We start from the raw sequence: 12,200 nt of genomic DNA on the forward strand, positions 1-12,200 counted from the left end.
CTGTCAACTCCCATGGCCCATGGCACACAGCCGACAGCCAGTCTCTGGGCCCACACGTCAGTGCCACACTGAGTGTGCCCAGACCCCCCCCCCCCCACCCAGAGGCAGCGTCAGCACCCTCAGGACCTCATGTTCCGGTCGCCTGCAGTTCCCAACACATGTGCTCATTCACAGACACACGCATGCACACAGTGTGCTGACTGCCAATACCTACTCATGTCTCACTGCCACCCGCCCCACTTCCCAGCCCTGAGCCCCAATCCATGCCTCAGCCCAGATTGTACAAGAGCCCCTCATTTATTTGGGGGATCCAAGATACCCAACCTCCCCATTGCCCCCCACCAATAAACTGCAGCCAAACTCCCACGTACTGGATGGTCGCCCCAGATAAAGGTTTTGGTCAAATGGGCAGGGGTTTGGAGTCCAAGTCAGCAGCTGACTACGCAGCAAACGGAAGAGGCAAGAGGCAAGTGCTGGGCTGTTGCCTCCAGCACCCCAGATCTCTGCCTAAGGCTGGGGGGTCGGGGGACTTGTGCTGGGAGCTCTTCAGGCTTCCCGCACGCGGCCCAGCAGGCCAGCATTCTCCTGGCGAAGGGCTCGATAGTCCTCTCGGATCTTCTCCAGGTTGCTGAGGGTCTTCTTGCCCATCTCCGTCTCAATCTAAGGCAAGGTGAACACACCCCCTCAGCATACAGGGCCTTTTCTCAGCTCCTGCTTGCCACCCTGCTCCATTCTGGCCACGCTGGGCCCCTTGCCCCACCCAACCCCAGCCCTGTTCCAGCACAACCAGGCCTTTGCACCTGCCGCTCCTTCCAGCTAAAGCATCTTTCACTCCGCGGCGGGATTCCCCACCAAGTCATCAAGCCGAAGTCTCTGCCAATTGGCCTGGCCTGGCTCAATGCACAGTCGTGAAGGCTGGGGCTGAACCTCTAGCTGTAGGCTGTGTCTGGCTCCACAGCCCCAGGGCATACTGACCCCACCCCCCCAGGCCTCACCTGCTCCTCAAGGTCGCGCACTTCACGCATGATAGTGCCTGTATCCTCGATGGTCTGGATGAGCTGGCTGCAGTTCTGGGGACAGCGAGAGCATGAAGCTTGCACCCAGGCCAGCCCCGCCCCAGCCAGCCCCCCGGGGCACACTGCTCCCCTCACCTCGTGCAGGGCAGCCAGATACTTGTAGGCCTTCCGAGCAGCGTCATCCTTCTTGGCATCCTAACCAGAGGGAATCTCGAACGTTTTGGTGGCTGCCCACCCCCCAACCATCACCTCCTGCATGCCCCGTACAAGGCCACCCTCTCCCCGCCACCTGACTTGACCCTCCACAGAGCAAAGCCAGGCCAGAGCATCAGTGTACCCGCAAGGCTAGTGCAGGGCCCCAGAGCAGTAGCTGGCCCCACCACAACCCTCACAGCCGACCCCACCCCAGGGCCGCCCCACACCTTGAACACGAGCTCATCAGTCACCGCAAATGTGCGGTCCAGCTTCCCGGAGAGGGAGTTGATTTCTTTCTGAAGCTCCTTCGTGTCAGACAGGATCTGGCAGACACCAGAGGGGCCATGAGCCCGTGGGTGGGGCAGAGGGTTCGCGTGTATATGCAACCACAGCCGGCCAGGGCCCGTGTCTGTGTCAGGGAGTGGGCTGTGTGTGGCTTTTCTGTGTCAGGGTGTGGCTGGACAGCTTTGCCTCTCTGAGTGTGAGGTCCTCACGTGGCCATGCTGCACCTGTCTGCCTGCATAACCCACCCTCTGCCACCATGGTGGTGCACCTTCGTGATCTCTTCTTTCTGCTTCCGGATGTTGCCCACGATCTCCAGGATGCGCTGGGTGTAGGCCAGCCGGGACACATCTCTTGGCAGAGTCTCCAGCTCTGACACCTGGGCGGGGGACACAGCAGGCACTCCACCAGGGCCCCCCAGCCCTCCCCTCCCCCTGGCCCCAGGGCCCCTGGCACAGGCCTTACCAGCTGTTTGTAGACCTCCTCCTTCCTGCGGGCCTCCTCAGCAGCTGCCCGAACACTCTGGTGCAGCTCCTGGATCTCTGCCAGCCGTCGGGAAGATTCCAGCTGCCAGGAGAGGAGCCCGTGGGCACAGGGCAGTGAGCACAGCCCAGGGTTGGCCCCCTAGGGAGGGACCCGAGCCCCCTCGGCCACAGCCCAGGACACCACCGCCACCATCGCCGCCGCCACCACCTACCTCTCGGCAATCCTGGAGCTTTCGGAGGTGGCGGTACTCGGCGAGGAGTGGGACCCGGTGCTTCTCCCACTGACCTGCTAGGTGGATGACCCTCTGGGCACTACTCTCCACCACGAGCTGGAAGGGGCGCGACGTGTCACCCAGGCTGCGCCTTCCAAACCCTGCCCTCCCCCGCCCAGCGCCAGCCCCAGCCCACCTGCAGCTTGGCGAGGTTGGCAGCCCCGTCGGGCAGCAGCTCCACCGCACGGCTCTTCAGGCGCAGGGCCTGCTCTCGCTCCGCTGTGCTGAGCTCCCTCTGCCGGCACTCGGTCTCCACCTGGCATGCCATCAGCCCGCCCCCATAGGTGACTACATGGCCCTCTAGCCCCCACCCATTCTCCTGAACCCTCAAGAGCGTCAAAGGTCCCCAGTGTGCCCCCACAAAGTTTTCTGGCATCTGCAGACCTCTACAGAGCACCCCCAGCCCCCTCCAATCCCTTGAACCCCTTTAGGCCCTCACCTGCACAAGGCTGACGCCCAGCGTCTTCATGTCAGTTTCAACCTCTTCGATGTTGCGGTTCACTCCCTCCAGCTGCTCCCGAAGGGACTCCAACTCCTGTTCCTGAGCTGCTCTCGTGTCCTGGGAGGCACAGGCCAGCCAGGGTGGGAGCGTCAGGCCCAGCAGGCAGCCAAGGACCCAGGACATGTCCCACCACTCTGCTCACCTGTTCAGGCCGCCGCGAGGTGGCTGGCGTCTCTGACACCTGCGCTGCTTGGACCTGGGGCTCCTAGGGGAGTGGGGAGGGGGGTCCTGGCAGTCAGGGAGGGCCCTGACACCTGTCTGCACCGTGCCCATGCTCACTGAACCACTGATGGCTGTCACACAGTGCTGATAAGAGGGGACCTCAGACTAGAACGCTTGCTCATGGGGAAGCCACTGTGACCCTGCCCAGCTGCTACACACCTGTCCCATCTCTCAAGCCCCAGATGCCCATGAGAAGGATGGGGCCCCTCTAGGTGAGCATCCAAGGACAGGGGGTATACCAATAAGAAACTTCTCAGGGAAGAGATGGGGTTTGCACCAAGCTCGCCCCTGCATTCTCACCTGTACCCCCATATCCACCCCTTCTCCACTGAAGGCCCTGGGAAGCTGGGGTCCGACCCTTCTGGGGCTCCACCCCCAGATGGGAGAGGGCCCGCGGGGGAGAACACAGGAAGCCGTGTGGGTAAAAGTGCGGTGTTTATACCCAAAGCAACCCTCGCACCTGCCATGCCCCGTCAGCCAGCCCATATCCACCAAGGCCCACCTACCAGGTGGAAGGTGAACTTCTCTGAATGTGTGAAGCGGGAGCCCTTGGCGGCACCAGTCTTGGCCCCAGCACCCCAGGCCTGCAGCAGCTCTCCCAGGTCTCGGGCTTGTGTGGGGGCCCCAAGAGGGGCCCAGCTTTGGCGCAGATTCTCAGCCAGTTGCTTCTGCAGCCGCTGCCGCTTGGCCCGGGTATCCTCCTGGGAAGAGAAGGCAGGAGGAAACAGGAGGCTATGGAGGCCTGTCTGCCCGCCCCACCCCCCCACACACACCCCAGACCCTGCCTCCTCCAAGAGGCTACCAACAAAGTACTATAGACAGGTCATAGCCACCCTCCAACCTTCCTGTGAAGGCGGGCCCCTGCCCTCCTCCTCTACCTCCTACATCTGGGATCGCCCCAGGGTTGGGGGCTCCTCTTCCTCATGACCACACTCCTCTCTACCCACTCACTCTGCACACTGCAGAAGGATGTGGGAAGGGAGAGAAGTAAGCCTGGAGCCCCCAGATCGGAGAGAGGTATGGAAAGGATGTGTGGGGCCAGAGCAGAGAGAATCAAAGGTACCAGGCAAAAAAGGGGACAGAGACAAGTTCCCAGACAGCTGGGGAACTCTGACTGTGTACTCAGTGTTAGATGCCCTTAAGAGACTGTTGTGGGCCAGCGCCATGGCTCAATAGGCTAATCCTCTGCCTGCGGTGCCAGCACACCGGGTTCTAGTCCCAGTTGAGGCGCCAGATTCTATCCCGGTTGCCCCTCTTCCAGTCCAGCTCTCTGCTGTGGCCCGGGAGTGCAATGGAGGATGGCCCAAGTCCTTGGGCCCTGCACCCATATGGGAGACCAGGAGAAACACCTGGCTCCAGGCTTCGGATCAGCGCGGTACACCGGCCGCAGCAGCCACTGGAGGGTGAACCAACAGTAAAAAGACCTTTCTCCCTCTCTCTCTCTCTCTCTCACTGTCCACTCTGCCTGTCAAAAAAGAGAGAGAGAGAGAGAGAGAGAGAGAGAGAGAGAGAGAGAGAGAGGCTGTTGTGAATTTCATTAGTTGTGAAAATGGTCCAGTAGTTACATTTTTAAAAAAAATGTGCTAGGGCTAGCAGTGTGGTACAATGGGTTAAGCCACCACTTATGACGCCAGCATCCTATATCAGGGTGCCAGTTCAAGTCCCGACTGCTGCTCTGCATCCAATCCAGCTTCTTGCTAACGTGCACCCTAGAAGGCAACAGGTCACAACAGCTCAAGAAGTTGGGTCCCTGCCACCTACATAGGAGACCCAGATAGAGTTGCCAGCTCTTGGCTTCACCCTGACCCAGCTCCAGCTATTGCAGGCACTGGAACAGTGAACCAGCAAATGGGAGATTCTCTCTTCAAAGAAAGACTGGCGAAATGGCATGTAGGATTCATTAGAATAGTCTCTCTACTTTTATGTCTTGGAAGTCCTAAAAGTTTAAAAGAGAGAGAAAAAGACAAAACAAATGGCAGCCAGAGAGGTAAGGGGACACAGAGAAAGCTACAGAGATGGGCCAAGGAAGAGAGGACAGATAAAGAGATGGGGGGGGGGGGCAGATGGAGGCAGATGGAGGGGAAGAAGGGATAAGGAAGTGGACCGAGGGAGAGGAGGGACAGACACAGACACAGAGGTGGACAGGGAAGAGAAGGAGACCAGTGCAGAGGTGGGCAGAGGGTAAAGGGGACAGAGAGAGGTGGACAGAGGGCCAGAGGGGCAGCGCAGACAGGAGGAAACATTGTGATGGGCAGTTAGCCTGCAGTCTGAGAGAGACAGGAAGACAGTGCAGAAACACATAGACAAATGGACATCCGTGACCCCTGCAGCAACAGAGGGCACGTGAGGGGCCTGGAGGCAGGAGGAGGGCAGCAGAAACACGGATGGAGGCAATGATTCCTGACTGCTCCCTTCGTGCACGGGATTCAGTCTAACCTCTACCCTGAGGGGAGAGGCATGTCACCAGCCCATTTTTCAGAAGAGAAAACTGAGTTCCTGGAGAGGGATACTGATTTGTCCCAGGTCAGTGCATGTAGATGGGAAATTGGGGAAAAGAGGGACAAAGTAGAGAGAGGAGAGAAGCAGAGGGCCACCAGGAGACAACATGGGAGCGGCAGGGAGCCGGAGCCTGGGCAGCACAACACGAGGCCAAGCACCAGGCTGTACCTGCTGTTGGAGGCGGGGTGCACGGCGACCCCAGTCCTCGTCCCCTGGGCGGTCCTGGCCTGCATGCTGGCAGAGCTGGATGGCATGGCGTTCGAGGAGTGAGGCCACCCTCACGGCAGGCTGGGGCACCTGCGTGGGGGCTGGTGGCAGCAGAGGACTCGCCTGGAAGTCCCGTGGCTCTGGAGGCAGGAACAGAGTGGGCCAGGCCCCCACAGGGCCCCGTGGTCAGCTCAGGCTTGCCTCCACCCTACTCCCTAGCCTCCCCCCCACCCAACACACACACACAGCCTCGAGCCTCGTCCTCACCACCTACGGAGGTCAGCTCAGGCATGACCAGCCTGCTGGCATGGAATGGCTTCTGGAGGGCCGAGCCCTGGAAGGAGAACGGAGCCATGGCCTCAGGACAGGGGACACAGCGGAAGGGAGCCAACATAGCGGGCAGACAAATGGGGACAGGGAAAGCAAAGCAGGGACAAGTGAAGATTGACAGGAGTCGTGGGGAGGGGGGGTTCCCACCTGGAGGCGCTGCAGCTTGGGAGTGCGAAGAAGTGGTGGGACCCAGGGTAGGGCCAGCTGGTCCCGGATTTCGCTCCCAATGGCCCGGAGGAGAATAGCTGAATCACCTGTGGGGGTGGGGGGGGGTGGGGAGGGGGTGTTCACATGGCGATAATGTGGAAATCTAAAGGTATATACCCCGAGAAACCAGCCTTGGCTCCTGACCCCTCCCTCTGGAGATGCAGGTCTACCCAGCTATCGCTCTCACACTCAGTCACTCAACAGACACTTACTGAGGACCCACCACATCCCAGGTGCTGTTCTAGGCACTAAAGCCACCACAGGGAACAAAGTGCTAAAGGTCCCTGCTTTGGGGGCCATTGCTGTGGCACAGCAGATAAAGCCACCGCCTGTGGCGCTGGCATCCCATATGGGTGCCGGTTCGATTCCCAGCTGCTCCACTTCCAATCCAGCTCCCTGTTAATGTGCCTGGGAAAGCAATGGAAGATGGCCCAAATGCTTGGGCCCCTGCACCCATGTGGGAGCCCCAATAGGGGCTGCTGGCTTCAGTATGGCCAAGCTCCAGCTCTTGCAGCCATTTGGGGAGTGAACCAGGTGGGGGAGGGAAAGGTCCTTGCTCTCTTGGGGCAGGCAGGCAAGCCAGCGAGTAGAGGACAGGGACCACCAATAGGATGGTGGAGTCTATGCAGAGGCGGAGCACAGCCAGGCGGACTGCGGGAAGCACCAGAGGAAGGCCTCCCATTGGTGAGAGCTGAAGGGAAAACCTCAGAGGAAACCAGGAGGAGGTGTGGGAGGACTCCCCTATACAATTACCCTGCGGCTGGTGGGCGGAGCAGGCAGTGTGACTCCACTGGGGGTGGGCCCCTCGCCCAGGACCAACTCACCTGACCTGGGACACCCCAGCCCTCAGCCTCAGATGCCCTCTCTAACCCCTAATCCTCTCTTTCTCCTCAGTATCTCAAAGACACATACCCCACCCCACGCATCTGCCTTTTCGCTTCCTGCACCTTTCTGTCTCTACCACCCCAGGAAGGCCCACGTCTCCCTACCACCACCACCCTCCACGCCCCAGGCCCTGGACCTGCAGGCTGGTCTGCATCGTTGGAGGCATCCGCAGGCAGGCGTTCTGCCAGGAAGAGCAGCAGGTCCCGGAGGTCAGGTTCACTGGGGTACAGGAAGTTCTGATAGCCAAGCTCCAAGGGATAGCCCAGGTCCTGGCGGTGATCAGGTGTGAAATCAGGTGACTGCCTCAGCTCGGCAGCCAGGGCCCTCCTGCCCTGGGAGCCCTGGGAGCCCTGGGTCCAGGCTACAAACTTCCCACTGTCTCATCTCCATCCACCACCCTCCAAGCCTCCGTCTGGCTCCTCATGGCCTCTAGCTCCACCCCCACCCCGAGCCACCGCAGAGGGACTAGTCAATGCTGCAGAGAGTAAGAAGTAAGATTGAAGTTCAGGCTTTTCGAAGTGTGACTCAAAATCCAGAGGGAACACTAAAAAGAAAAGGTGAGTATTTCTGCATGTCTGAAAAGAAACTAAAACGCCAAAGGAAAAATGCAATTAGCAATGACAAGTTGGGAATTGTTGGAGTCCATATCATAGGCAGAGAATCAATGTATTATATAGAATGCCTAAAAAAATAAACAGGAAAAAAAAAGACCAGCAACACAAGAGCTCAGAATGAAAGGACTCCTGGGGCCTGTGTCGTGGTCCAGTGGGCTAAGCTGTAGCTTGCGACACCAGCATCCCATATCGGGGTTCCGGTTCAAGTCCCAGCTACTCCACTTCTGCTCCAGCTCTCTGCTATGGCCTGGGAAAGCAGTAGAAGATGGCCTGGGTGCTTGGGTCCCTGTACCCACTTTGGAGGCCTGGATGAAGTTCCTGGCTCCTGGCGTAAGCCTGGCCCAACTCCGGCCATGGTAGCCATTTTGGGGAGTGATCCAACAGACGGAAGACCTCTTTCTTTCTCTATCTCTTCCTCTGCCACTCTGCCTTTCAAATAAATAAATCTGTGAAAAGGTGGGTGACAAGGCTGCTGAGAGTTCTGGCTAGGGTCTGGGAAACAGGCCTGGAGAGACAACTTTTTGGGGCCAGTGCTGTAGCATAGTAGGTAAAGCCCACCTGCAGTGCCAGCATCCCAAATGGGCGCTGGTTTGAGCCTCAGCTGCTCCACTTCCCATCCAGCTGCCTGCTAATGCTCCTGGAAAGGCAGTGGAGGTCAGCCCAAGTCCTTGGGCCCCTGCACCACATGGGAGACCAGAAAGAAGCTCCTATCTCCTGGCTTCACATCGGCCCAGCCAGAGGCCTTGTGGCCATGTGGGGAGTGAACCAGCAGATGGAAGACCTCTTTCTCTGTCTCTTTTTCTCTCTCTCTTAAAATCCACCTTGCAAATAAATAAAATAAATCTTTGCAAGGAGGAAAGATAGGCTTTTTCTTCCGGACTTGCTGCTTATTTGGAGCAGTGGACGGAAAACAGACCTCCTAGATTCAAACCCAAGCTTTGCCTCCTACCCTCGTAAGCCCTCTGCACCTCACTGTCTTCCTGTGCAGGAAGTGATGGTACCACCTCAGCAGCCTGTCATGAGGACTCCCTGAGGTTGCACCGTATTGCCCACAGTACCTGGCACACACTCAAAAGCCATCATGACTACATACTTGCCTGTGTACAGGGCCACATTGCAAGATACACATATTTCTGAGGGTCACGGTCAAAAAAAAATGTGTGAAAACCACCGGCTTTTAAGCTACTTTGGGTTTTTTCCAACATCTCTGATCAAAGGCTTGTGACTGATACAGAAACACATTCCAGGAGTGGGTGTGCACAGTGATAGACACGGAAGTATGGAGGTGGCCGAGGCTCCGCAACGGGTGGCAGCGGCGAGCACGGCACCAAGCCAGCAGAAGGCAGCAGTGCTCAGCTCAGCGGGGCTCCGGGGATGGCACCCAGCGGCGTTAGAGACCCTTCCTGCCTGCTGCTGGCGCCAGGCAGCCACGTGGACCTCGGGACCACTGAAAGAGCCATGGTCTCTGCCCCTTACACTAAAGTCGGTGGAAGCCAAAGCTGATGAACACAAGACAGCACTGAGAGAACTGGGGGATGCCTGGCCCCACCACCACCACCACCTCAGAGCCTCCCACTGTGTGCTCTCCCTGCAACATCACCCCTATAAAGTGCCACTCTTGGAGCGAGCGTGTGGTGCAGCAAGTTAAGTCGCCACTTGGGAGGCCCATACTCCATATAGGAGCACTGGTTCCAATTGCGGCTCCTCCGCTTTCAATCCAGCGTCCTGCTGACACATCCTGGGAGGCAGGGGGTGATGGTTCAAACGCTTGGGTCCCTGCCACTGATCCACATGGGAGACCCGGATGCAGTTGCAGGCTCCTGACTTCAGCCTGGCCCAGCACGGGCCGTTGCAGCCATTTGGGGAGTGAACCAACATATGGAAGATCATTCTCTCTCCCTCTGTCTCTCCAGATGGGTAGAGCTAGGGTCTGAACTACTCAGTTGACCCTAGAGCCAGCAGCTGAACACTAAGCCACAGGGGGAGGTGACAGAGAGGAAAGGCCAAAAGAACAAGTTTGAAAGGAACTTGGTTCCTTCGTGAAGGAGGAAGGAAGGAGACTGTGTATGTGAGAGTGTGTGTGTGAGTGTGTGCTGGGAGGAGGGCACTCACCATGCAGGCCTGAGCCAAGCTCATAGCCAGGCGGAACCGGGCAGACATAGCGAGAGGCAGCAGGGGGCTGAGGCCAGAGCCCACGTCAGGGTTGATCACACGCAGGCAGCGAACCACGGCCTCTACAACCAGCTCCGTGGTGAAGGCTCGCAGGGTCTGCACGTCTGGAGGAACCGCCCTGAAGAAGGAAAGGGCGGGCTCACTGGGACAGGAGCAGGCAGGAAACTGGGAGCAGGCTGGGCCATGCAGCCCTCTAGGAGCCCTGCAACCGGGGGTGGGGGGGGGGGTGCCCACATTCAGGCAGATCCTCGGTCTCAGTGGCTGTGATTTCCATTTGGAGAGCTAAGAACTAGGACCCCAGTTCCTAAAACCTTGGTGTAAGAGAATGGTGGATGGAAGGGACCTGAGTTCCGAAAATTGCAAATTTCCCCGAGACTTAAAACCTTCACATCTGGGGGGTCTGGGTGGCATAGTCTCTGGGTTTCTAAGTCCACAGATATCGTATTCTCTGCATGTCAGGGCTCCCTAGATATTGAGTGGGTAGGGTTTGGAGAGTTCACGTTGGGAGGCTCGGGTTTTCCATAGTTCTAATTGCCAGGGTCCCTGAGAGTCAAGATTTCTGGCTACAAGATCCTCTACTTTCAAGTGATACAGGAGTCAGGCTTCCTAGGTGTGGGCAATCCTGGAGTTTTAGGGCCCCTTAACGAAGGAGTCCTTGTGTGTCAGGGTTACCGAGTGCTGACACCACCATATTACAGGGTCCGGGGGTTTTGAAAGCCCAAGGTGTTTGAGGAACTTAAGTCTGAAGGTTCTTAAATATCCTGTCCCGAGGTCTGTAGAGTTCCTCCGAGAACCAGGATCCTGACGTTTTCAGTTCCCTAGAGCACAAGTGTCTTAGGGTCTTCAGATATAAGGGTCCATCGCTTCTCGGCCTTTTGGCTAAGAACAAGTGCAGATATAAGGGTCCAGGGGTACTGATGTCAAGATCCGCATATTTCAGGGCCCCAGTTCTTAAGATTCACAAATTCTATCGTAGATCTGGGTCCCGGAGTTTGGGGTTACTAAATGTTGGAGTCAAGAGGTTTGGAAGGTCTCTGATGTTGAGGTGTGTGGGGAAGTCTTCGAATTCTGGAAGTGGAAGCCCTGGATGTCAAGATCCTGAGTTTTAAGGTTCCCGGGTAACGGGGTGTTGGGGGGTGTCCCTGGGTTTTAGAGTCCCGGATGTGGGCTTTTAAGGGTGAGTGGGGGCTAGGTACTTACGTGCCGGCCTGACGCAGCGAATGGATGAGGATTCGGTCCGCCTCCTCCATAGTGGAGCCGCGTCGGAGTCAGGGGCTGGGTCCAGAGCCGAATCCCGAAAGAGTAGGGTGCAACTGCTGAAACCTCGCTCCGCGCTCTCGGTCCACGGAGGGTCACGGGCCGCGCGGGGAGAGCTGGGAAGTGTAGTTCCGTGAACGAGCGAGTGTGGCGCAGGCGAGAATACTTGCGGCCTAGTGTGAGGGCGCACGCGCGCGAGCGCGCAGGCTTGAACGCGCAATAGCTCATGGGAGTTGTAGTTCTTCCACCCACAGTCCCGAAATTGTTCAAGGGAAAAAGGAAAGTTGTGGGGAGAGGAGAAAGGAACTTTTTTACTCATTCATTTAAGGTGGCATTCATCTTCTAGGCTATAATGTTGTAGAAGTTAAGGGAAGAGCTTTAAGCAGCAAGCGACTGCTTCCCCATATCTTACTTTGCTCATCAGTAAAGCGGGACTATAGGACATGCTTCCTAGGATTAAAACTGAATTTAATTTATGTAAAGCACTTGTACTGTATGCCTGACACATAATACAGTGAGAAGGCACTATGTAAGTTATAGTTACTAGCATTCATGAATTCAATAAATGCTCTATTTTTAATATGCTGTACATATTTGTGCACTCCAAGGAATAATTACCTAGCGAATATTTATGTAGCCACCATTTACTGAAAAGCCCATCTTGTCTCTAATATATAGCACTACCAATATTTCTCACAAATCACGTGTACATGTGAGTATGTATATAAGTTTCTGCACTCCGTTTTCTTCTACTCCCTGTGATTACTATCAAGAAGCCTTGATATAAAACACAGCAAGTCTCCCCATCTTGGATTTTCCAGGTCCTTTGTAATGCTGATACACATTTCAGAATCAGTTTGTCAAATTCTGCAGAAAAAGCTTCTGTGATTTTGTTTTGGGATTGCACTGAGCCTCTAGATTGCTTTGGGAAGAATTGACATCCTCACAATGTTGAATATTTCAATCAGTAAACGTTATATAGTTCTCTGGTTATTGAGAACCCATTTAACATTTGATGATATTTGAACATTTGATGATTTATTTGAAAGGCAGAG

At 56.6% G+C, this 12,200-nt stretch overlaps 1 protein-coding gene across 2 annotated transcripts; it reads right to left on the reverse strand.

Annotated features, from left to right (window-relative positions):
* Positions 1 to 271: 271 nt before the first annotated feature.
* Positions 272 to 11,263, reverse strand: CCDC22 (coiled-coil domain containing 22). Of its 2 annotated transcripts, XM_062184135.1 has the most exons (17): positions 11,089 to 11,262; positions 9,829 to 10,006; positions 7,239 to 7,371; positions 6,158 to 6,264; positions 5,948 to 6,014; positions 5,642 to 5,820; positions 3,481 to 3,675; positions 2,895 to 2,957; positions 2,690 to 2,809; positions 2,387 to 2,506; positions 2,191 to 2,307; positions 1,959 to 2,060; positions 1,765 to 1,872; positions 1,439 to 1,534; positions 1,152 to 1,211; positions 996 to 1,070; positions 272 to 660 (listed from the first exon to the last, which is right to left on the reverse strand). In XM_062184135.1, exons 1-17 carry the CDS (start codon positions 11,136 to 11,138, stop codon positions 547 to 549), a joined length of 1,884 nt encoding a protein of 627 aa, XP_062040119.1. In that variant the 5' UTR covers positions 11,139 to 11,262; the 3' UTR covers positions 272 to 546. The 2 variants fall into 2 exon arrangements, with proteins under 2 accessions (XP_062040119.1, XP_062040120.1); XM_062184136.1 differs by lacking the exon at positions 1,439 to 1,534 and having other exon boundaries at positions 11,089 to 11,263.
* Positions 11,264 to 12,200: the final 937 nt, after the last annotated feature.

The sequence above is a fragment of the Lepus europaeus genome, chromosome X, assembly GCF_033115175.1.
Source record: "Lepus europaeus isolate LE1 chromosome X, mLepTim1.pri, whole genome shotgun sequence".
Lineage (NCBI taxonomy): Eukaryota > Metazoa > Chordata > Mammalia > Lagomorpha > Leporidae > Lepus > Lepus europaeus.